Source organism: Mytilus californianus, unplaced genomic scaffold (genome assembly GCF_021869535.1).
Source record: "Mytilus californianus isolate M0D057914Y unplaced genomic scaffold, xbMytCali1.0.p SCAF_3, whole genome shotgun sequence".
Lineage (NCBI taxonomy): Eukaryota > Metazoa > Mollusca > Bivalvia > Mytilida > Mytilidae > Mytilus > Mytilus californianus.
The window spans coordinates 124,307,476-124,334,952 of NW_026262679.1; the positions used below are offsets into that span (position 1 = coordinate 124,307,476).

The 27,477-nt window shown below is 32.1% G+C and overlaps 1 protein-coding gene across 9 annotated transcripts; it reads right to left on the reverse strand.

The window, feature by feature from the left end:
• Window positions 1-396: 396 nt before the first annotated feature.
• On the reverse strand, window positions 397-27,206 carry LOC127736080 (SH3 domain-binding protein 2-like). Of its 9 annotated transcripts, XM_052246578.1 has the most exons (13): window positions 27,070-27,206; window positions 15,486-15,564; window positions 12,958-13,083; window positions 12,465-12,567; window positions 10,374-10,494; window positions 9,592-9,656; window positions 8,099-8,307; window positions 7,114-7,182; window positions 6,301-6,392; window positions 5,575-5,636; window positions 4,974-5,037; window positions 4,245-4,298; window positions 397-1,888 (listed from the first exon to the last, which is right to left on the reverse strand). In XM_052246578.1, exons 2-13 carry the CDS (start codon window positions 15,532-15,534, stop codon window positions 1,742-1,744), a joined length of 1,161 nt encoding a protein of 386 aa, XP_052102538.1. In that variant the 5' UTR covers window positions 15,535-15,564; window positions 27,070-27,206; the 3' UTR covers window positions 397-1,741. The 9 variants fall into 9 exon arrangements, with proteins under 9 accessions (XP_052102538.1, XP_052102539.1, XP_052102540.1 ...); XM_052246579.1 differs by lacking the exon at window positions 12,958-13,083; XM_052246580.1 differs by lacking the exons at window positions 15,486-15,564; window positions 27,070-27,206 and adding an exon at window positions 15,387-15,399.
• Window positions 27,207-27,477: the final 271 nt, after the last annotated feature.

A 27,477-nucleotide genomic window follows, 5' to 3' on the forward strand; every position in this document is an offset into this window, starting at 1 on the left:
GACAAAATAAAAAGACCAAAAGACCAAAAGACAAACAACAGTACACAAAACACAACATTGAAAACTAGTCACCAAACTTAGAATTGTTCAGTGTAAGGACATCATCTATATACCGAGACGTGAAGTGAAAAGATAATGCTAGATTCGTTTCATTCTTCATAAAAAAAAAATCCTGTAACAAGTCTTAGGAATGCCGATTGTTTGTTGAAAAACACGTCCTCCAAACGTAACATATACATTATCAATCAAGAAATCCTGCATCTTGACAATGTCAGTTTCAAGGAATGTTTTGTTAGAATCAGATTCATACAAATGAAAAACTACACATTACACCATTTCAATACAATTTGTTGATGCTGACACTTTTGTTAGATGTAAGAATGAACAAAAATGTGCTTATGAAACGAATTTTTAATGTTAGATATCACAAAACTAAATGACAAAATAGATACCAATCTATTAACTTATAAATAAAGGTAAACACGTTCAATATTGCTATCTTAATAGATGCCTTAGAACTAAAAGTACATCAAACGCCCCTTTCCACCGTTTTACTTAAATTGATCACCTAAATTGGCAAAACAAATATTAACCATTTTTTTGTCTAAAAAATAAACATTTCCTAGATAGTATTGATTATAAGTGTAGGTATATTTGTCATCAAAGACATTTAAACTTCTACATCAAAACCATTTAAACTTCTACATCTAAACCATTTAAGGATATCCATTCCATGGTCAAGGACCGGAAGTGTATGTTAAAGCCCTACTTATCCCTCAAAAACCCTCAATCATATAAAAAAATAATTTAAAGACAAATTATAAAAGTACTATTTGTTTAGACTGTTCAAAGCTTCACAAGAATGATATTATTCCGGTGTGCATGTTTTATGCAATGTTTAAGTGTATGCCAACTGGAAAACATTGGGTAGACTCCTTGGCCAACATTAATTTGTAATGGATATTTGTGAATGGGTGAAACACGCAAATTCTAAAAACAATCAAGCTGATCCGTATGTGCAGCAAATATTAGCTAAAACAAGATATATCCTTTTTCAGACCTTTATCAGCGAAAAGAATGTTTTTATATTCACTTTTAGTACGTCACAATCACATCATCACATATGTAATACGCCACAAAAATCTGATATGCCTATTTTTAGCATTGTATGTCAACATATACTAGTATTCATCATTTCTTTACTAAAATGAAACAAAATTGTAAAGGAACAATAATAAACGTTTGTGATAATACTTCTTTGGAATTGCGACCATATTAACAAAATTACCTCCGAAAAATCAACATTGATTCTAAAAGAGAGCTTTCATCTCCGATTACTCCATTTAGCTATTAGAAAGTTTTTATTATTTTTTTATATTTTATACGGTAATTTTAAAGCAGTAGATATATTTTTTTGGGATATTTGTGGGTAAACTCTTATTTTCTCACATCAAGTTTAAAAAAATTAAATTGGCAAAACTAAAAAGCCAAAATTGATAAATATAAGTAAAGAATAAAAAAATAATTCAGCACAGTCGCTGTGTTTCTCTATTTGCATAGAGCATTATGTCACATAATATCAAACTGTTCATCTACGATTTCTTGTTTCACGATTCCAGAGCTTTTTGTTGAGAAAAATCATGTCTGAAATTATGATAATCTGCTATGGTTAATAACACAAAATCCATTATCATTTGATAAATATAAATACATATAAAAATAGATACTTAATCTGTAAACATTATAAATGAGCGTTGTCCTCTGATGTACTATATGCTCTTGACAAAGTCATAACCCTGTTAGGAATATCTTTTTGTGAATAATAGTCTAGCAATTCCTCCGTCGTACTGAACCATTGTTCTTTGTTGTCAATGCTAAATCCACGTTGCTGAAAGAAAATAATCATAGTTGATAATAATAGTTTTAGTGAACTGATACTAAATTTGTTTTTTTTTAGTGTAAAAACTCATCTTAGGCGGAGAAGGATTATATAGATGGTATCCTTTCACTGAATATTTACAATTAAAATGAATAAAGATATCGTGTTTTTCATATTACAACTAGAAAACAGGATTCTGAAAAAATAGAGCTATATCTGCTGCGGATGGAAATCCGAGCATATGGTGGTTTTTCTCAAATTTGAAACTTGGATTTCCAAAACGACAGTGATGGTTAGTTGAGACTTATCTCTTAGGCAAAACCATTTGAGTTTCAAAAATCATTACATCTCTCTCTCTAAACTCAATCAAAAGGAAAATCTATCTATGAAGATGTTCCTCCTTCGGTCTAACCTGACTGATAATCTGGCACATTTAATAAAAAAAAATAGTGAGGATAACAGAATAGGTTGTAAAAAGATGCATGCTATTTGCAATTGTCTTAGCACAACAGAGCACTGCGTCCATGGAATTTTGATAATAACCAATACGTCAATCTACATAAATAAAGGCAATAGTAGTATACCGCTGTTCAATAATCATAAATCGATTTAACTGAAACAAATCCGGGTCACAAACCAAAACTGAGGGAAACACATCAACTATAAGAGGAAACAAAACGGAACAACAGAAACACTGAACTGCTACAAAAACAAACGCCAACATACACAGAAACGGACTATGTGATAACAACTGCCATATTCCTGACTTGGTACAGGACATTTTAAGAAAAAATGGTGGGTTGAACCCGGGTCACAAACCAAAACTGAGGGAAACACATCAACAATAAGAGGAAACAAAACGGAACAACAGAAACACTGAACTGCTACAAAAACAAACGCCAACATACATAGAAACATGTTATATGATAAGAAAAAATGGTGGGTTGAACCTGGGTGCTATTGTTAGTACAATTCGGTGGTAATTTTCATCCGGTAATGACACATTCGAGAAAAAAGGAAGCTGCATTAACAATGCACTTGTATACCTTTTTCTTCGTTGTGTCAGAATAATTTCTTGCGATTCCGAAAGCAATACATTGATTTTGTCAATTTTCTCTACAGAAATAGTTATTCGAGTTTTATTTTTGGAAAAGGCCGACATTACATATTGTATACCAGGTAGAAATGATACCAATACAACTATGTCATGCACTAAGAAAATGAAATATACAAATTCAAAGGAAAATACAAGAACAATGCAGATAAAATGTAATGACAATACGAAAGACATAAACAAATAGAACACCTTAACCTAAAAATAGTTAGAAATAAAAACTTCTGTCAAATACAGTTTTGAAGCCAGGTGCCCATGAAAGGTAGCGATATCCTTCTTTGTATGCGACCAGTCGCCATGTGGTCAGTCCGTTGTCAGTGTGTATAAATAGGTTGAAACGCCAATTTATGACATGCTTCTATCTATGATTAGGTATTAATTTAGTAGGAATTTCCCTTTTTTCTCATTTCTTCAATTTCTACCACCTTCTGACAGATGCAGATTACCATTGTAAATATCATCATGATCATAACTTAAAGAAAAACATTCATTTAGGGAAGAAAGTAACAAGTTTTATCATCGGCTTCGTACGATTGACAAAAAATAGTTCCAAAGGCTCGGGCAGTCGACAATTGGTGCACATTAGAGTTCTGAATATTTACTAGAATTCTATCCATTGAATTATGGAAAGATGTTATTTGTTAAAACTTCCGAATTCAAACGATCTCTTCCTCTTATTACTCTTATTTTCACTCAATGAAGTTCCTGCTAAAGTAGTTATTTGTCTTTCTAAAACTTGAAATGCATACATAATATTTGGATTTTTTAAAAGGGAGATTAATATTGTGGACGATCTCGAAATCTTTGACGAAGTGCTGAATTGCAAAGTTTTGTGTCGAATTGTGTTCACTGCAGCAACTCTGACTACCTCAGTAATTGTCCGCCTATTTCGAAACGTATACATTTTTGTTTAGGGGCCAGCTAAAGCCCGCCTACGTGTGCGAGATTTTCTCGCTGTGTTGAAGACCCATTTGTGGCCGTAAGCTGTTTTCTGCTCTTTGGTCGGGTTGTTGTCTCTTTGACACATTCCCCATTTCCATTCTCAATTTTATATCGTGATATCTATCATTTATGGGTTTGAAATCGTTTGATATTTAGTGTATACGGCTTCTCAAACTCTCGGTCAAGATTTATCCCCAATATATGTGTTATGTGTTCTGAATTATATATCCTACGTGTCTTACGTTTTCAAACTGCAAATTACAATATGCAGTCATTATTTAATTACATTCTTATAAAAATAAATGTTACCTTATTGTATATTTTGTATTCTTTTATTCCGTCCTCTGTTTTTACAGATAACACCTTCAAATATAGACGTAAACATATTGAAGTTGCTATTGATCAATGTTGATACTATATTTCAATACATGCTGCAAAATCAGATTATGTTGCTATAATTCATATGCTGATATGCCAGATGAAAAACAGACGGACAAGATGATTTCAATATTGCCTTCACTACTAGAGAGAGGTTAATATTATTTTGTTCAATTTTGATTCAATAAGATTTGAAAGGTCTCATGTTTTTTCTACTTTTAAGCGCTGTTACTTTTCTGTAGTTTTGGCAAGTTTGTTTTGGAATTGTGTGTCATATATATGCAAACTTTATTCTTTTTTCCCATTATGTTTTCAGTATTATTATTAATCACTTGTTAAATAAATCAAAACATAAAAACTTGATATTGTTTCATATAATGAAGTTGAATCATAAAATTTAATTGTTCAATTAGTTATCCTAGGAATTAAGTTGCCCGAGGTAAGTGGCCAGACATGTCTTATTTATAACAAACCCGTATATAAATCTTAAACAATACTTGTTACACATAAACAATACTTGTTACACATAAACAATACTTGTTACACATAAACTCATCAAAGATACAAGACTTATATTGTGTACGCAAGACACGCGTTTCGTCTACAAAAGACTCGAATCAAAAAAACTAAAAGGCCAAATAAAGTACGTGATCGTGTTACCTCTTGATTATCTTGTCGTGATTTCCGAACAAGAAAAGTTCCAACTGACAGATGACCCAGTTTTCTACAAAAAGACATAATTTATGACATATCCGAATATGGTTGCTGGTAATACGTTACCACACCTATAATCATTTTACTATGTCTATTTTGAACAGAATGAAAAATTATTTAAATCATGATATTAAGAAAGTCCCTTCATATTATAATACTGGTTGTAGAAAAGGCCAAATACTTCACGCCAGACTCCAGCTGAACTGCAGTGGCTTAAATGAACACATTTTCCCTTGGACAAGTTGAGAGCAGCAAACACTATCTGCTAGAATGTCATAATTATAGACTCATTAGGACACAAACCATTTCCACACTACCAAGAAATGTTGATATACAAACATTATTATCAGGTAGCGAACTCATCAGTGATGAGGAAAACGAAAATATTTTTAAAGTTTATATATTAAGTTCTTCTTGTTTCAGAATCCCTGTATTTCTATTGTATGATTGTAATTTGTGCACTTTCGAAAAAAAAAACATTGTTTAAACTAGAATGAGATATGATATATACGGTCATGAATAATCTACTTTCTCAATGAATACATACCCTTCAACCAGAGTTCTGTCACTGCTATTAAATTCAAACTCAGATCTGGAATATCTTAATTTCTACAAACAAACATAATATGGTCCGAGTACACAGTTATTTCGTAGTGCATTTCTTTTAGACAATAAATGAAAATAAAAAAAATCCCACCTGCGCTTTCTCAATAATATTTTTACAGTGTGTTGTACTACTTTTGGGACAAATCATATCAAAATTATAGAAAACTTCATCGGCTCTAACTCAAAATATGGACAATTCTATGTTAAGGGGGTCTTGAAATCTTTTGACAGCTTCCGAAGTGCTAATTTTTAACCTTTTTCAGCTGGACCAAATCACTACTTTACTTTACAATTCATGACCCAAATTTTTTTACAGTGTAATTTCATCCCCCTACTTGCTATTTGAGGCATAAAACATGAAGGAATACATTTGGAAGGGGTACTAAAAAAATTGGCAAGCAACACACTGTCCACACTAGGGACTTTATTCGTATTGAAACGAAAAAGGGTTAAATATAATCGTTAATATCGAAAAAAAAGTTTCAATTAATTTATTAAAAATCAAATGTTCCAGTTGTGATGCTAGAATATAAAGAGAATTTTATTCTTTTTTTTAATTTCAATTTTAATTTGCATATATAGTTACTACTTTATAAAAAAATATCGGAAATGTTTAGCGCTTGATACGTTATACAATTTATGATGTATTGATGGGATATTTGGTTACCTTAATATTGGACGGTGGTTTCTGTGGCACTTTTGGTTTGATTGGTTCAACAAGACGAGGTGTTCTTTCTTTTGGTACATTGGGTGGAACAACTGCAAACATACTACATTATGTATTATGGGATGTATTATGGTACAAACCCCTTCTTCTATACCTTATGCACCTGTCCTCAGTCAGAAGCCTGTTGTTCAGTGGTTGTCGTTTGTTGGTGTGGTTCATAGGTGTTTGTCGTTTCTCGTTTTTTATATAGATTAGACCGTTTGTTTTCCTGTTTGAATTGTATTACACTAATCATTTTGGGGCCCTTTATAGCTTGCTGTTCGGTGTGAGCCAAGGCTCCGTGTTGAAGGCTGTATACTTTGACCTATAATTGTTAACTTTTTATACATTGTGACGAGGATGGAGAGTTGTCTCATTGGCACTCATACCACATCTTCTTATTTATATTGAATTACTATATGCACAATAAAAGATGAATACACACGTTCGCTTGGCTGATATCTATTTGACACCTAAAAGTCAAAATTTTAGAATTTAGATGATTTCTTTCAAATAAGACAGAAATCACAAACCTACGACATATTTTTGACACCAGAATGTAAGGACTTTGAAACCGTAATAGATTTTCATTAGTCTCTTAACTACTACTAGGGGTTATTTAACGACCTTGACTAGCCATGATGATATCGCACGGTCGGCAATTTAGGCCCTTTAGAAAAGCCGAATGCCAGTAAAACATTAAACAGTTTATACGATTGAGACAAAAATTGGCTCTTGTTGTCACTTTTTCATGTTCTTTATCGTCAGACAAACCTGGCAAAGCTCGACCGATACAGGCATCATCTGTGATCGTATCATAGTCACTTAAGTCGTCTTCTTCATCTGAAAAAAAAAGTAAAGATATTTAGAAATGTTGCGTACAATTGGAATGTTTTCTCCTCTGCATGCATAAATTCCCTACGAGAACTGACAGTTCATGTCTGTGTTTATATGAAAAAAGCTAGTTTCTACATATGTATGGACTATACGTCAACTCATAGCCGTATTTTTGTATACCGATATATAAATATATCAAGTGCCCACGTTTTATCGCAATGCTTTAAGATATAAAGCTAAATGTAACAGGTCGTGTTCGTACTTACTATATTTTTTTTAACTACTGCAGTTGAGTATGCCAAGTGTGTTTGTATACTACACAGAGTCTTTTTATAACAGTTTATAATCATTCAAACGAAAGCTACAACCGTTGTGAAATTCGATTCTATTGTCTGAACACAAAAAATAAATACAATGTATACATAAAAAGTTTACAACAGATAACATAAATTAAAACATGATATTGAATACTAAAAGAAGAAAAAATCAATAAATATTGTTTTTAACTGGTTTTTGGTATTTTACACTTTTAGACGAGTATTTATTTTATGTTGTCAATTAATGAGTTACAAATCTAGTTTGTGCTTTGACGGAATTACAGTACCTGGACTTCAAAAAATGTGTTTACTATGCTTGGAGATATAAAACTTCGTAAAGTTGTGCTGATACATTTTGTCGACATCAGACATTTAAACTCTGGATGTGAAGGCATATTCGTGTTATTTAACAATTCAAGTTTCCTCCTTCGTTCAATTATTACATTAAAGAGTTAAGAAAAATCTTTCAAAACATCAATATTAAACGTATATACACTTATTACACGAAATTCATAATAAAAGTCATATTAAGCATTGCATAGTATTATATAGTAAGTGCCCAATAGTCATTTGCATTATTCTCATTGACAATGTTAGAGTGTTACCGTCTTCCGGAGGCGATGGAGGGAGCGGCCTGCTTGAAGCTGTCTTTTCGTTTTTGTCTTTTTCATTTGGTTTCTTTCCATTTTCCTTTTTCTTTTTTTCATTATTTTTCGCCTTTTTAACAAGCTTTTTGTCTGGTTCCCGATACATATTTGCTGACTCTGTCTGTACTGGTTTCTCCAAAGAAACATATTCGTCTTGGTCAAAATCACTAGAAATAAAAAAATATTTGGTCCTCATTCGAATGAAAATATGGCTTAAAATATTTTGTGTCTCATTAATAGAATTTCTTTTAAACAATCACATAACGCTTTCTTTTGCCTGTACAAGAGACATATAATACAGTATAATTCTTAGAATGTGTTCAAAGTTCGAAAAACAATCTATTGTTGATCGATGGTTGCTGTCTTCCAATGTTATTGTTTTTGTTTATTGTTGTAGTATAAATAAGGCTGTTGTTTTTTTTTTCAAATTTTTTTTAATTTTTGAATTGTTTCATATTTATTTCATCTCGGTTCCTTTTTGTGTCTCTCTAAATGGTATGTTTTTTGCTCATTGTGAATGGATTGCAATCATAGCACATCTTTACTTATCAAAGTTATTGATAGAAGGTTACTCGATTAAGAAAGCTAGAAATAATACATTTGGATCAATTGTTTAAATTTATTGCTTATTTCATTGCAGCTGTACTTAAAATTTACTTGTACGATTGACTGAAATTCCTGTCACATCTATTAAAGACGTAGTTCCATCATTGAGTTAATAAGACGCAATGATACCTGTAATCATTGGAGTACTACATCAACAGATATAGGAAGATGTGGTATGAGTGCCAATGAGACAACTCTCCATCCAAGTTACAATTTATAAAAGTAAACCATTATAGGTCAAGGTACGGCCTTCAACACGGAGCATTGGCTCACACCGAACAGCAAGCTATAAAGGGCCCCAAAAAATTACTAGTGTAAAACCATTCAAACGGAAAAACCAACGGTCTAATCTATATAAAAACGAGAAACGAGAAACACGTATGAACTACATAAACAGACGACAACTACTGTAATCAGATTCCTGACTTAGGACAGGTGCAAACATTTGCAGCTGGATTAAACATTTTAATGGTACCAAACCTTCTCCCTTTTCTAAAACAATAGTGTAACATCACAACATAGAAAAACACACTATAAAATATCAATTGGAAGGCTTAACTCAATAAAAAAACGTAAATTAACACACAATGAACGAATAAATTTGACCTGTGACACCTGAATGCAAATACACAGTTAATAAAAAATTACAAGGGATAAATAATTAAAGTCAAAAGTAAATAAACAGGTTTAAACAAAGTTAAAGTATGATATATCAAAGCTATTTAGAATATGACAATATAAAGCATCGGTAAATCTAACCTTTTTATATGAAAAGAACAATGATGATTACTTCACCGATTTATAACATCCATTTACCTTTGAGAGAAGGGCCATGTCAAATTTACCTTTGTAAATGAGAAGTGCCGTGTACTGCATCGTCCATTTCCTTTCTAATTTTTTGAAACCAAACCTTCAAATAGATCATTTGTATGTTGTATTTTGTAAATAAATGCACATGTGCCTCAAATAACACGTTTTTTTTTTCAAAACGAGCTGTTCTAGGCAGCAAAATTGGAAAATCCACATCAAGGACAGCAATAATTGTACGTTTTTCTTTGATTTACATAAATTTGAATTATATTGTTATACATATATATCCAATTTGAAAACAAGATTAATACATTGCTGCATTACTACGTATAGTTGTTGAACAAGTTTTCAGTAACTGTTCAGTACTCTTAGATCGGTATTTTGTATCTTTTTTTTTCTTTTTTTTTACTTTTTTTTTCGTGCGGATTTGTGGAGTAAAGCCTTAAAGTTTTCAAAACGACTGTTTCAGTAAATTTTTGGGTTTTACTGTTATACTACTGTCCGAGATAAGGGCAGGGTCGATCGCTCACAAACATTTTTATCACTTCACATTCGGACCGACACATTCAGAGTAAGGCGGGGTCAAACTGAACCTTCCTCAAACCTGGCACAGCGGTGTTATAGCACAACGTAAGCACACACTGTAAACATTAGCTGAAAAGGGAGTGACTCATTCGATCGACACACAGCACAAAAGCTTGCCCGCTAAAATTAATTTGTATTAATAAGTAATACAATAATTCTCAATGTTTTTAACATGTTTAAAAATACAAAATTTCGCATGTTTTAAGAAGTTTTGTAATAACTATCTTCTTACCTTTCTTTCTTCGTCAGTCGAAGAGCAAAAGGTTAAAAGCTTCTGAGGCGAACTTTCATTCAAAGGTACGAGTTGAAATTTCATTCTTGTTCTTCTGTCGTTGTCTTGAAGCCTTTGCAGCCTTTTAATTAAATAGATTTAAGGTTTAAAGCATTTTAAGATTTTTATTCATTTATATCGCGTATTCCCTCATTAATTTCATCTATTCATTTCATATTATTCTATTCATTAATTTTTATATCATTTAGCAGATTAACTACATTTTCGCTAATGATGTACCTTAAATACACTTGTTTCTAAAAAAAACTCCATTTTGTCGTTGCAGCCTGCTCAAAACGAGGACTAGGACTGGTCGTATGTTTGATTACGAGTTGAGCAGTAGCTAGCGCATTAACAATCCGACCCACGTGTCAATCTTAATATGATATTAGAAGGATTTAAAATCTCCAATTTAAAAGTTATCCGTTGTTTATATTTATCGATAGTTGGTAATCTATTATTGTGTCATTAATATTTGCAGTAATTAGTGGAATCGCTGCCTCGTTTGGGTCTTTTCGATATTAACGCCAAGGTTGACAGACGCAAATTAAACAGATATTTTTATCCTTTTAAAAAAACCCACGACCCACCCAATATATTGCTATGTTATGATTTTAAAGACACGATACTGCTTTAAGTTTTGTATTTCAGCTTGAATTCTGTTAATGGTACTCCAGGAATGATATTAAGGGGAAATCGTAACTATATATCGGCTAAGGAGTCTGAAGACACAGTACATGTGAACTTAACGTTGTGGCATTTGGCACATATTCAGTGAACATTAATGATAGCCTCATTATATGTTACATCTATACAAGTCATAAATACAAACATTTATAGATATATTTCAGATCATAAACTGACAATTTTATACATGTACATTTAATGTTATAATATATTGTTTATGCTAAAGCTGTGGCCAAATACTGCCAAACTTCATTATTCATTTTTGTTACTTGTTGTGCCTCAAGGATAATATGTTATTATCCTAGATAAACCTGTAATATCTTCCGTTGGACATTAACATCCAAAAAATATTACACAATACGATCGATTTTGTAGTATATCATCAGTGACGTTAAGACTCTTACTGTTTTTATAGAGGAGAAGAATACACAATCTAATTCTGTATCCTTTTGAAAAAGTGGAGACAAGCTCGTACTACAATCTGTCGATACCTTTATTTTGGCATTGCACAAGGTCATGCTTTTCTCTGATTGTTAATGACGTCTTTAGACTAAATCCATTAGATGTTGGATGTGTATTGATTGATATTTTAGTCTTAGATACATGATTTTTTTATTAATTGTTAATGGCTTTGAACTAGCCGTCAGTAACTGTAGTACTCTCAGATCTGTACTTTGTGTCTTTCCTTTGTGAGAGATGTTTAAATACCATGCCGCGTCCGGTCTGTTGTTTTGTTAGATGTTTTTCTGCTTTGTATCAATCTGATGAATTAAGCTCTTTTCAACTGATATAGTTTGTTCTTATGGTGTACAGTTACACCACTTTCCCAGGTTAGGGGAACATTTCATATGTGCCTGTCCCAAGTCAGGAGCCTGTAGTTCAGTGGTTGTCGTTTGTTCATATCTGTCATATATGTTTTTCGTAAATTGTTTTGTTATAAATTAGGCCGTTAGTTTTCTCAATTGTATTGTTTCATATTTTTCATGTCGGTGCCTTTTATACGACTATACGATATGGGTTTTTTTTCTCATTGTTGAAACGGTTGCCTATAATTGCTTACATCCACTTCATTTGAACTTTGGTGGATAATTGTCTCAATGTCAATCATACCCGCATCTCATTCTTTTTATATCGTAGACGTTTTTAGATATTATTAAAATAATATTTGTTGTCAAATTAAACACTCGTTATTTAAAGCCAATCAATTCCCTTCTAGCTATATATATAGATATGACAAATGTTTGGAATTTTCTCAGCGACCACCCACATGTATCGATATTTCAATGTTTTTGTAGGATTAGGACGATATGGTTCTAACATCTGTCCTTAAATTACAAAATTGTCCAAAATTTGTATAAATAGTACCTGTTAAAGTCGGCTAAAGAGAAGGCTTTAAGAGGTGATGTGGCATACTCATCTTTGTATATATACATACATCCTTCACATAACACAACAAAACGTTGTCTCCCTGTAAAAGTAACTGGTATTTATAAAGAAGAAACAACATTTGATGATTTTTCTAGTTCCATATTAAATTATGGTTAAAATTCCCATAGGTCTAACTTGTACAACAATCTGTGCAGTGAAAAAATATCAAAACGAAAAGTTATTTGAATGTAAATGAATATATATTTTGATACATTGGATAATTTGCACTTTCTTCTCTATGTTTAAAGTGATTTTATTTTATATTAGTAAACGGCTAAATTCAATATATTTCTTTTAGTTTCACAAATATAATTCAGACCAAAATGGAAAAGCAAAGTAATTGATGGAACTAACTTTTGAAAAATAAGTTAACTTTCCCACTGAAAACTTTGCACACTAAAAGGGACCCAGTCAAAATTAATGTACTTGCATTTAACTGCTTCTCTAAAAAAAGGTTTTAAAATAACAGTCCTTCGGACAAATTTTTCTAAACTTCCTTCATAACGTAGAAATCCGTGATGACTTGTAGTGTTAAGGGTAGATATATCTTGTGCACCTAAAGGTAAAAAAAGTGCATGTGACACTTGCAAATAAAGACATATCATGCTTAGACAGAAGCGTTACCATTACATCGCATGCGATCTTCAATAAACAGATGTTCCTTTGGGTAGTGTTGCTTTGTTTGTCCTGTAAGCATCGGTAAAGAACTCGTCATGCATACAATATGTTTGATGTAGTTTTTAGGTTTTTATTGTAGGGATTTAGAAGTTAGATGTATTATGCGCTATAAATTAAAAGTGTGTAGTCCTTTGCACAATTGCTGAATATGATAAGCGGGGGAACAGATTTTAATTAACAACATATACAGGAATCGTTTTAAAGAATCGAAGAGAAAAAAGATTGCTTTATTATACTGTTTATCTATGCTTTCACTGCTTTTGAATTGTTTTCTATTGAAATTGAAATACTGACAATTTCATTAATGTTAACACTGTACTTTTCTGTGGTAAAAGTGCTAAAATTGTCATCTCTGAAATCATGATTATAAAAAAAATGTCTATGTTAACCGTATTATATATAACAACGAATAAAGTGTGAACACGCATGTGATTATAGAACATATCATACCTATAGTAAAGTGTGAACACGTATGTAATTATTGAACATTTCATACCTATAGTAAAACGAGGTGTGAACACGTATGTGATTATAGAACATTTTATACCTATAGTAAAACGAGGTGTGAACACGTATGTGATTATAGAACATTTCATACCTATAGTAAAACGAGGTGTGAACACATGTGATTATAGAACATTTCATACCTATAGTAAAGTGTGAACACGTATGTGATTATAGAACATTTCATACCTATAGTAAAACGAGGTGTGAACACGTATGTAATTATAGAACATTTCATACCTATAGTAAAACGAGGTGTGAACACGTATGTGATTATAGAACGTTTCATACCTATAGTAAAACGAGGTGTGAACATGTATTTGATTATAGAACATTTTATACCTATAGTAAAACGTGGTGTGAACACGTATGTGATTATAGAACATTTCATACCTATAGTAAAACGAGGTGTGAACACGTATGTAATTATAGAACATTTCATACCTATAGTAAAGTGTAAACACGTATGTGATTATAGAACATTTCATACTTATAGTAAAGTGTGAACACGTATGTGATTATAGAACATTTCATACCTATAGTAAAACGAGGTGTAAACACGTATGTGATTATAGAACGTTTCATACCTATAGTGAAACGAGGTGTGAACACGTATGTGATTATAGAACATTTTATACCTATAGTAAAACGAGATGTGAACACGTATGTGATTATAGAACGTTTTATACCTATAGTAAAACGAGGTGTGAACACGTATGTGATTATAGAACGTTTCATACCTATAGTAAAACGAGGTGTGAACACGTATGTAATTATAGAACATTTCATACCTAAAGTAAAATGAGGTGTGAACATGTATGTGATTATAGAACGTTTTATACCTATAGTATAACGAGGTGTGAACACGTATGTGATTTTAGAACGTTTTATACCTATAGTAAAACGAGGTGTGAACACGTATGTGATTATAGAACGTTTTATACCTATAGTAAAACGAGATTCGTGAACGCGTAAGTGATTAAAGAACATGTCATACCTATCTTAAAGCGAGGTTCGTGAACACGTATGTGATTATAGAACATTTCATACCTAAAGTAAAACGAGGTTCGTGAACTATAGAACATGTCATACCTATAGTAAAACGAGGTGTTAACACGTATGTGAACTATAGAACATGTCATACCTATAGTAAAACGAGGTGTTAACACGTATGTGAACTATAGAACATGTCATACCTATAGTAAAACGAGGTGTTAACACGTATGCGAACTATAGAACATATGTGATTTTAGAACGTTTAGGTACCATTAAAACGTTTAAACCCGCTGCATTTGTTTGCACCTGTCCTAAGTCAGGAATCTGATGTTCAGTAGTTGTCGTTTGTTGATGTGGTTAATTAGTGTTTCTCGTTTCTCGTTCTTTATATAGATTAGACCGTTGGTTTTCCCGTTTGAATGGTTTTACACTAGTAATTTTTGGGGCCCTTTATAGCTTACTGTTCGGTGTTAGCCAAGGCTCCGTGTTGAAGACCGTACTGTGACCTATAATGGTTTACTTTTATAAATTTTGACTTGGATGGAGAGTTGTCTCATTGGCACTCATACCACATCTTCTTATATCTATAGTAAAACAAGGTGTGAACACGTATGTGATTAAAGAACATGCCATACCTATAGTAAAGTGTAAACACGTATGTGATTATAGAACATGTCATACCTATAGTAAAACGAGGTTCGTTAACAAGTATGTGATTAAAGAACATTTCATACCTATAGTAAAGTGTAAACACGTATGTGATTATAGAACATTTCATACCTATAGTAAAACGAGGTTCAGTCACTCTATCTTCTTCCTCCTCTTCCATTTTCCATCATTTATTTAAGCTTATTTATGTCTGTAATATCAAATTTAAAAAGATTATGAAGCTGGACTTTTTTTTCAACCCAATTCATTTGCATTGCTCCATGGTAACATGTTTTAATGTTAAAAATTACTTAGTGTAAACAGTATTCATTATGAAATAAATACATCTTATACAATATAAATTCACACTGTGGCAAAAAGGATTCAGAAACAGGCAACAAGTGAGAAACAAGCAAAAGGTGATAACTTGGACATTTCAACCCTGAAATATCACTGACCACATGTATTTGAGAAATAAAGTCCGATAAAAAATGTTTAAATGACATCCTTCATAACCAACTGTATATTTATATACACTAAAATCAGCAAAGACCCATCGAAACAACATCTGATACAAAAATTTAACAATACTTTTAGATATTTGGATGATATATTGGCTCTCAATAATGACGACTTCAGTATGTATACTAACGAAATTTATCCTGTTGAACTTACTTTAAATAAAGCTAATACTAACAATGACCACTGTCCTTCCCTCGATCTTGATATTTATATCATTAACGGGAAGCTTAATACAAAAATGTATGATAGAAGAGATGATTTTTCATTTCCTATCGTTAATTATCCATTTTTAGATGGTGACGTTCCCTTGTCACCATCTTATGGTGTTTATATATCTCAACTTGTACGATTCGCTCGTGTATGTAACAACGTATTAGATTTTAGCGAGAGAAATTTATGTATTACTGAAAAATTATTACACCAGGGTTTTCGATATCATAAACTAGTCAAAACATTTACTAAATTTTATCATCGGTATAAGGACATCATTCGTAAATATAACTCAACATGCAGATATCTTATACGTTCGGGTATTTCACATCCAATCTTTTATGGTAATATTCTTTACAAAGCACAAAAATGTCAGTATTCACCTCAAAAGCTAACAAAACCTTTAAACAGACTTATTAAGAAGGGATATAGTTACGATACTGTTGTCAGGTCATTAAAGATTGCATATTTTGGCTTTAATATTAATTCACTTATAGGGTCTTTGCATCGGGATTAAACACATTTATTCTATAAAACCAGTTGTTGGCATGACACGGGTTATGTTCTTCTCATATATTTTATGACGGTATAATACTAAACCCCTAACAGGAGGGATTGTGCCTGATATTCATATGATGAAGACATAATCTTTCAATCAGTTTAATTGAGGTCTGGAGCTGGCATGTCAGTAACTGCTAGTAGTCTGTTGTTATTTATGTATTATTGTCATTTTGTTTATTTTCTTTTGTTTCCTATTCTGACATCGGACTCTGACTTCTCTTAAACTGAGTTTTACTGTGCGTACTGTTGTGCGTTTGTTTTTTCTACATTGGTTAGAGGTATAGGGGGAGGGTTGAGATCTCAAAAAACATGTTTAACCGCGCCGCATTTATGCGCCTGTCCCAAGTCAGGAGCCTCTGGCCTTTGTTAGTCTTGTATCATTTTTTATTTAAGTTTCTTGTGTATAATTTGGAGTTTAGTATGACGTCCATTATCACTGAACTAGTATACATATTTGTTTAGGGGCCAGCTGAAGGACGCCTCCGGGTGCGGGAGTTTCTCGCTGCATTGAAGACCCATTGGTGGCCTTCGGCTGTTGTCTGCTCTATGGTCGGGTTGTTGTCTTTTGACACATTCCCCATTTCCATTCTCAATTTTATTGTATATAAAAAAATGACCAATCAAATTAACGTTTACCCCATATCCCCTTTTACTCACAAAATTGAAAGATAATGCCAAATAGAACAATCAAAAACCGTTTAAAATGATATCAATTGATTTAATATACATGTATACCAGCCGTTTGAAATAAAATAAATATGACTTCCGAACTAACAACAGTGAAGCATCACAACAGGGTTATGTCATTTTATCACGCATCAACGGTTTGTGTGTTTATGTATTTTCGGTTCTTAAACAGAAAAACGTCGTAGTTATAAAACATCCACGTAATGACCTGTATGAATATAAGGAGATATCACGAAGTGAAAGTAAACGAGAAGGAGATATCACGAAGTGAAAGTAAACGAGATAGAAACAAACGGGTTTAATAGTTTACTATGCAGTATATATAAAATGAATAAGCGTTGATTCTGTAATAAACGCTTATCCATTGTATCTATAACTTAAACTATTGTGTTGGTGTCTTTTCAAAATTGAAGCCTTTTCTTAATTATAAGGTAGTGTTTAGAGTTTAGATAACCACGTTATCATGTTCAATGATGCATTAATAAATCTAAGTTCACAACTAATTGGTTAAAGAAATACAAATATAACATAAAACGTCTTTCTTTAAATTTTCAGGCATCTGAATATTATCTGTAATTTACAAAATAAGACGTATTTGAACTTATTTCTAGGTACATGTATATATAATAAGTATGTTTCGGAATTTCTAGCAAGAAGCCTAATTCTAGGTACACCATGATTTACTCGCATAGGGATTTCCGAATAAACGTAGTAAAACAGATGAAATCATACTATATTTATAAAACAAAAATGGACAAATTATATGTAATCATTTTTGTTTCAAATATGTGAAATAGCCAATAATAATCCAAAAATAAACGGGAAAACCCGCTATTATTACAAAAATATCCAAAATAACATACAAAATAAAATAAAAGGAAAAACTCAAGAATAGGGACAACAAAAAGAATACAGGGATTCGAACCTAGACCGACAAGTCTCTACCTTTAACTTGACTCTTTAACCATGCTAACCTCGCGGCTACCAACTTATACTATACAATTGCTTATTATGTATATAAAAAGGTACAAGCCCTGTGTGTCCGTTGTACCCGATGTGTATGACATGTTCATTTATAAAATTGACATCTAAATTGTAACCCATTGGTAGCCGAGAGGTTTCGTCGATGTGTTGATGTCAGTCACACTTAACAGATTTCAAGGAGGGGTTCGATTTCCAGTGAAAGCATATAAAATTACTTACACCCCAGTTCTATTGTTATACTTCATAGTTTCTATTTCTGAAACAAGTGTAAATTGAATAGATCTATTGTTACGAATAACAAAGGACTTTGACCACAGGGTGTGACGAGCGGGGTTTCTGGAAACCCCTGCTTCTACATCCCGCAAACAAAGTCCATTGTTATTCGTAACAATAGAAATTGATTATTTTTTAAATAGCATGAACATAAGAATTTACTAATAGTGTTTACTACAAATTGTTTCAAGATATTAAAAAAACACATTTAAGGAAATTCCAATAGCGAAAAAAAGAATTAAGCATCTATTTTGAATTCAAAAATAATTCTTTAAATACTCTTTTGCTTGAAGTAATTTATTTTATTCCAGTCATATGCCTCTATTCTTAAGCATTGGTATATAACTCCCGGGACCCCCCCCCCCCCCCCCCCCCCCCCCCCCGGTTACCCATTGGCCGATCTGGCGTGGGTTTCCGCGGTTTGGACCCAAAAAGATCGATGCATTTGAATTGTTGGACCCCCCTTTTCTGTTGAGTTGGGAACCCCCAGCTGGATCAGCCCCCGTTTGCCCCCTAAAAAGGGAGTTCCTAAATATTAAATCTCTTTCTTTGTTTGTTGAGCGTGTCTGGTGGTCGGGTCACACCTATCCCTTAGTATGTTGGAATATGAATGTTTGTTTATTCTCGAGAAGAGGGTGGGGGGTATAAAACCATAAGGTATAAAATACAGTTATGATTACCTTTATTACACTGATACCTGTCAGTACTTTGGGTTATAATATTGCCTTTATCTTAAGTCTCTTCTACCAAATCCAACGCTTGCCACAAAATGTCGTCCGTCTTATACCCGTCCATATGGACAACTGCATACAAGGAACATGATGTATTGTTTGTTTGTAATAAGAATACACGAAACGGTCAACCTTGACCCTCTGATCCATATTAGCAAAGGATTTAACGGGAATATGCAAAACAACTTGACATTTGTAAAATATACTCACTTGTCAAAGTTTGAACGAAAATAACCAAAGAAAGGTTACTAGTGGGGTTTCATGTAATAAAAAAAAATTCTTATAAATCATCGTTTGGTATTATCAATAAATATGCTATCGGTTTTTTTATTCATTTGATAATCAATGTTAACAAATATAGGGTTTAGAATGGGGTGTAAGTTAGTTATACACCTCGAGATACGGTGTGTCTGGATAAGAAACCCCTCCGGCCTCCGGCCGACGGGGTTTCTTATCCAGACACACCTATCCCTCGGTGTATAACTATTACGTCTAGGTTAGTCTATGGAAAGGTATATACTATGAAATTTAGAGCGAGGGGCTTGCCCCGAGCTCTTAATTTCATAGTATATACCTTTTCATAGACTATCCAATTTAGCACATATTTACAACTCGAGTAATCTTTTAATTGGTCTATTGATAGTTTATTTTGGCTGACTACTTGTATCACAGGTGTTTGTAAAACGCAGCTCATTAACGAAGTTTTGTAAATCTACTCACTAGTATCATTGTAAAATATGTGATTTCAAAAGGCCCTTCACTCCAGAATGAAAAGATGGTAGCTGCTGGTGTAAGTATGTATATTGATATAAATCGGTGTTTTACTATACATGTTCTTCTTATATGGTAAGATGACAAAATAAATTGACCAAAAGCAGACAATAATTAAATTGCAGTGGAAGCTTTACATGTTTTAAAAACATTTTTTAATTTCACAGTAAAACTAAAGCTATAATAAATTTGAAACATATAGATAGTTTGTCCCCGTAGATATAGTCTAGCAGATAGGCATTTTAAAGTAACTACCAATAGATCAGAGATTATAGGTTTTGTGTTTTGTGTTTTTTTTTTTTTTTTTTTTTGTAAAAACTAAAAGATTTATCAGAATATGTTTATATATATATATATAGGTGGCACATTATCTTCAGACATAATCACAGTTTTTCAATTCATGACATCGTCCTTAACATGCATGAAATATTTGCCACTGGACATTAAGCAACCAATAATCAATAAATCAATCAATTCATGACGAAACAGATCACCTTCCTTAAGAAAGTTTAAAAGATTATCACCAAGTTGCTTTAATTTTCCTTCACAAGGTTTCATAGTACACACTTTTTTGTATACAAAGTAATTGCATGGATGATACATTATCATAATTTTAAGATATCGTTGTACTCTAATCAAGGTATAAAGAACCATATGTATTAACCTTTATTTAAATGATAAAATTTGCAATTGTCAAAAACATTTTTTAGATCCAAAGATTTTAATAGCAGGATATTTAAAAGTCAACGTGAAAACTAATTACAAACTATTTAATTTAATTTGGAACACAGCATTTTATTTCAAAATAGCCAGTGGCAATTTTTGTTTTAAATATCTTGATTACGATACAATGAAATCTTACCCTTGTGGTCATTCATACGTAGTTACTTAGTACACGGGAAAAGTATGTACTATGAAAATTAGAAGGCAAATATAAGCAATTTGATTGGACGAGAAGTTGTAAGTATGTGCTAAAAAAATTATAAGGTAAGTTTTTTAATTAATTCCAGTAGTGAACAGAAATCAGTGAACGAGTCAATTCAAACTTAATGAAATTAGGCATACAAAGGAAACAATTGAATATAACTTGATGAGTCCATTTCAGCGACAGATTTATTCTATGTCTAGGTTAGTCTATGAAAAGGTATATACTATGAAATTTAGAGCGAGGGGCTTGCCCCGAGCACTTAATTACATAGTATATACCTTTTCATAGACTATCCAATTTAGCACATATTTACAAATCGAGTGATCTTTTAATTGGTCTATTGATAGTTTATTTTCGTTGACTACTTGTATCACAGGTGTTTGTAAACCGGAGCTCTCTAACGAAGTTTTATGTTTTGTAAATCTACTCACTAGTATCATTGTAAAATATGTGATTTCAAAAGACCCTTGACTCCAGAATGAAAAGATAGTAGCTACTGGTTTAAGTATGTATATTGATATAAACCGGAGTTTTACTATACATGTACTTCTTTACATAGTTAGATGATAAAATAAATTGACCAAAAACAGGCAATTAAATTGCAGTGGAAGCTTTACATGTTTTAAAAACATTTTTTCAATTTCACACTAAAACTAAAGCTATAATAGATTTGAAACAAATAGATAGTTTGTCCCCATAAATAGTCTAGCGGATAGGCATTAAAAAGCAACTTCCAAGTAAGTTAAAAGATTATAGGTTTCGTGTTTTTGGGATGTTTTTTTTTTTTCAAAGTAAAAAATAAAAGATTTATCAGAAAATGTATATATATATATATATAGGTGGCACATTCTATTCAGACATTATCACGGTTTTTCAATTCATGACATCGTCCTAAACATGCATGAAATATTTGCCACTGGACATTAAGAAACCAATAAATAGATCAACTTCCATAAGAAAGTTTATAAAATCATCACCAAGTTGCCTTAATTTCCCTTCACAATGTTTCCTAGTACACACTTCTTTTGTGTACAAAGTAATTGCATGGATGATAAATTATCACAATTTTAAGATAGCGTTGTACTTTCATCAAGGTATAAAGAACAATATTTTTACTCTTTATTTAAATGAAAGAAACTTGCAATTGTCAAAAATATTTTAAGGTCCAAAGATTTTAATAGCAGGATATTTAAAAATCAATGTGAAAACTAATAACAAACTATTTAATTTAATTTGGAGCACAGCATTTTATTTCAAAATAGCTAGTGGCAATTTTTGTTTTAATATCTTGATTACGATACAATGAAATCTTACCCTTGTTGTCATTCATGCGTAGTTACTTAGTACACGGAAATCGTATGTACTATGAAAATTAGAAGGCACATTCAAGAAATTTTATTGGACGAGAAGTTGTAAGTATGTGCTAAAATATGATATTAAAACAAAACTATATGAAATTTAAAAACAAAAATGGGTTGAAAAATTGTATCAAGATAGAAATGAACCAAATGGTAACAAGTTACGTACCTATAGACTGTATAAAAATGAATTAGTAACAAGTTCATATCTAAAAATTGTAAAGAATAGACAACATAGACGTATTTTATCTAATTTTAGAAGTGGGTGTCTACTTTTAGCAATAGAGACAGGTCGTTACACCAAGCCAAAAACTCTTCTTAATGACCGAAAATGTAAATATTGTACAGTTGATTGTGAAGAAGATGAAAAACATTTTAATGTATTGTGAATTTTATTCAGATCTGCGATATGGTTTATTTTTGAAAGCAAGTGCAATTAACCCAAATTTTAACGATTTTAATCATGATGACAAATTCATTTTTCTGATGTCACATGACTCTATACAACCCTTTTTAGCAAAATCTTTGTATTTTATGTTTAATCGCAGAAAATATTGTGTATAGTATGTTCTTTTATTGTAAAAGCTTTATTTATTCATTTATTCATTTTAATGAATGTTAGAATAAGTCTTTAATTGAAAGTGTCTCATAAGTCAGTTGTGATTATAGAGGCCAAAACCAACAACGCTCGGTCCTATGACTAAGCCAATGGTATTACCTATTTCATTATATTATGTTACGGCCTACATATTACAAGGCTTCATAATGTGTGCATCACTCCTTGAAGGTCGATTGTCTCCGTCGAGTTCTCTAGCATACTCAATGAGCAAATTACTAGAGTAGCTTTACACTGGTTTATAAATAAATTGTCGTTAATTAATCAGTCCAACACTCTTATCCGTTTATCGAGGTATAAATAGACCCTTTCATTACATATAATTCTAAAGAAAATAAGACAGAACAGATAAATTTCCAACATAAAAATTCATCTTTGTATTTACTTAATCCTCTGAGCTTCACCTTAAGCTGCCCCCAGACCCCTTGCCGACAGATTCTGCGTGCGCTGCACTCAGAACCTTGCTACGCCCCTGATTTTATTACCGTACGTGCTTCTGTGATAACCTCCTGCACATACGCTCATGATCAATAGTTTGGAAAGTAAAAATATATCATCCATTTGAAAGTACCATAACAAATACTTAAATAGAACTGCCAAGCTTAATAAAAGCCAAAGCCTCAACGAGTATTATGCTCTTAGTCACATCTTTCCCCCAATAGCAAGTGCTTTGGTTTTTGTGCATGATATACATAAACATTATTGTAGGTAAAGTTCCTATTCATCTTATAATCTTATATTGATGTGACTGACTAAGAGCATTGTGATTATAAGATGAATAGGAACTTTACCTACAATAATTTTTATTTATATCATGCACAAAAACCAAAGCTTTTGCTATTGGGGGGAATTGGTATTAAATAACCGTATGATTTGATTTACTTGCGGACAGCTCTTAATTGTCGATGGTATGGATCCAAAGCACTATATGTATCTTAAAACATCGAATTAGTTTAATTTCAGAAATAAGTGATACATTTGTATTGCTAGTATTATTTTCATAACCTTTATGGTTATTATCATAGAGAATTAATAAATTTTGATAGTTGTTAGAAGATGTATTATCAAAAGGGGAGAGATTTTATGAAAGCTGACATGAATCAAATTTGGAAAGGTTATTGAGTAGTTTAGTAATAGCCAATAAGTAGTTAGAACTTTACGGTTAACAGGAGGGTTTGCCATGAGTTGTAGCAGTCATATGACTGTTTTCGGTTTGATTTTCTGCTAGTCAGTGTTTAAGCACTCATTCTATCTCTTTGGCAAGAATAGCATGCCTATTCAGGATGACTGTATATTTATATATTATAGTATTATATTAACGAGTGGTATCGACTACAATGCATAAGACACGTGTTTTTGGAATAACCTTCATGATCGATTTAGAGAATCCAAATACATTGAAATGGAAGCATATACTGAAACTAAAACATAATATGAAAATCAAACTGCCTTCACTTTTGTCGAAGAAGTTTCAACCTTAGTTTCAGTATGAATAAATAATTTATAAACATAAATTCAATATGTGTCAATAAAATAATGCAAGTTCCGAAGCACTGACTACTAATACTCCGGGGACTAGAGTATGCATCATCAGCGTACAGACCGCAGCACTGACAACTAATACTAGATCATAGAAGGTAAATTAGTATTTTTGATAAAAAGATAGTATCAACCCTAAATTATTTTGTTCTAAAAACGTTTAATACAGCCTTACAATGCTTTATTCCAAAATATAGATTAAAGCCATTTTATACACATAGCAATGCAAATGTCAACGGAAATGTGCACATACAAAAATTCTTGTTTTTGCATTGAAAAGGACATTTTGTAGAGTAAATTCATTTTTATATGTCCGTGTATTTACGAGAACAGTCCGTGTTTTTTCGAGTGTGTCCTTGTTTTATCGAGTAAAAAAACAAAATTCCTATGGCTTAAAATGCAATATGTCAGTCCATTACGGTTAAAAAAAAACAATGAAAAGGTTCAAATAAAGTACTTATCAAAGCACGAAACAATGCATTAAACCAGTTTGATAATGCTGTATTAATACGTACATTTCATAAAATGTCATTGCAAGATTCTTGTTTCATAAGAAGTAATTTTTTATCGTTCTAGAAATGGAAATCAAGAACAATGATCAATTGCTCCTACTGTCTAATCAAGCGTATGATATGCTTGGTCACACAGTAATAAAGCACCAGCATAGCTAAAAAATTGACAATGTATATTTGTTAGGTGAACGCATATTACCGGTATATACACATTTATTCTTTTTTTTTTTTCTTATTATATCAAAAGGATCGTATTGAAGCTTACAGATTATTTATTTCGTTGTTTATTGAATACATTGGACAAGTCCCCCGAGCTTATCATCAGCTCAGTAGTCAGTACTGTCTGGTATGGTATTGTCATCATTTATAACAATCCTTTCTAATATTATTCACCTCCAAGGGGGACAGGGTAATAGAAATATGGTCACTGCGACCGACCCTTGCCAAAGTGGGACGTCCGTTTGGCTGTGTGTGATGTTCAAGTACGCAGCCACGTCCGGTCAGAATGGGGCGTGTAGAGAGTGATACGCTCATTGCACAGTGAGAACCATTGCAACAGCTCTTTGAAGGGTCCGTAGGTGGCCTGTTGCAAGGCAAAATTTCTGTCCATATCCAATATACTCTCATTTTCAGTGGCAGTCTAAATTTCCCTACTTTTATCCCGAACGTCCTCTGTTACAGGACCTACTTATTGGATTTATTGTTAATTTATTCTCGTTCTGAACATGCACGACGCTATTTTTAAGGTCCTTTTGGTCATATAGCATAAAATTATAAAGTTTTGTTTTCATTTTTTATTAGATATTCCATTCAAGTCAAATGTTATTGTAATTTATTATCTTTTATTTGGGGGGGGGGGGGGGGGTCCTCTTTTAATAGAATATTTGGGTTTATATTGAATTTTTCTGATTGTTTACTCCTTTTCCTTAGTTTTCTTGCCCCTATGTTTTTTCGTCACTGTAATATATATCAATCATGAAATATTATTGACTATAAAAACAAAGGAAGCATGCAATGAAATTAAAAAGCCATGAGTCCCTGTACTCGATTCTTTAGACTATTTTAAAACGAACCCATTGATTTCTTATATATTATTATACTGCTAGGTTATGGTAAAACGTTTTCAAAACAGAAAGTTATCATTAAATTGAAAAAGGTTAAATTTTATCAACATTGTAATATGTTTTTTTTGTTGTTTTTTTTTTTTTTTTTTTTAGTATGAATTATTGGGAATAAATTATATATTATTGTCCTTCACTTAATTACAATTATAAACTAGAAAACGTCAGTTTTTAAAGTCAAAAATGCCTCATTTGTTATTCACATTTTCTTCAAAAAAAAACCGGACTATTTGTTGCACTCGAAAAAACACAGACAATGCAAAACACTGAATTTTAGGTTTATTACAACGAAATTGTGCGTCAAAACATGTTTAGTATTCAAAATAAGATGAACAGTCATGAATAAAACTATTATAATTGCGAAATAGCCGTTAATTGACATGATCGCTTGTTTTATCACTCGAAAAAAAAAAACGATCTACACTCGAAAGAAACACGATCTCCGCCGGACATTATACCTATCGTGCTTATACTGTATTACCATTAAACTTGTGTTCACGGATACTTTCTTCTGTTTATCGAACAAAATAATAATATGATGTATTTATTGATATAGATTTTTGTTGAATTGAGATTAAAATGCCCAGTATTCATAAACACATTGATCGTGTATGATTTTTAGTCCTTGTTTACACTATACAAACATACAAGGTACCGAGGTTAATCTGAGGCACCAATTCGAAAAAATAAGTTCTCGTCAGTGGTGCTTGAAAAACAAATATCAATATCTAAAACAGGAAGGTATCAATTTGGAAGAGCAATAAATTCAAACAGGAAGCTATCATATTTCTGGACCTGACAACTAACAATCTGCGAAATATTGTCCGTGAAATGTTTAGTGGTGTATATAGTGATGTATATGAAAGAGTAACGTTAGTAACAGGTTTTCATAATACTACAAACCTGACTGGATTCGGTTAAGGTCGGCGCTGGATTAATTTTCGGTAGTGTACATTTTATCAAATCCACTTCCTGATTTGAACTATTTATATAGATCTATTCAACAGAACTATTTAAATATATCAAAATACGTGAAATGTAAACAGGGCAGGTGACATTATCAGATTACGTCACATACCATAAAGGGTAAATGTCTCGTCTTTAAAACTTAATTTCACTCTTAACTTGATCTCAATGATATGCCACAAGTATAAATGAAAACAATAAATATAGTGTGGTCCGCTTAGAATAAAAGGGGGGCTGACTCATTCAAGTTAAACGCAAAAAGGAACATACACGTATACTGTATATGGTTTAATGCTCGGGATTTATAAAGTTTCTCTCACAATAAAAGATTTGCTGGTTTATTGG

Excerpts from the sequence above, each read along its gene's own strand:
- LOC127736080 (XM_052246578.1), bottom strand. The coding sequence starts at position 15,534 with ATGGAAGAGGAGGAAGAAGATAGAGTGACTGAACCTCGTTTTACTATA. Across the intron at positions 12,568-12,957 it reads TTTTAGAGAAGCAGTTAAAT|GGAGACAACGTTTTGTTGTG; the intron begins GCAAGTACATTA and ends TTACTTTTACAG. Across the intron at positions 8,308-9,591 it reads GGCACTTCTCATTTACAAAG|TGATTTTGACCAAGACGAAT; the intron begins GTAAATTTGACA and ends TTTTATTTCTAG.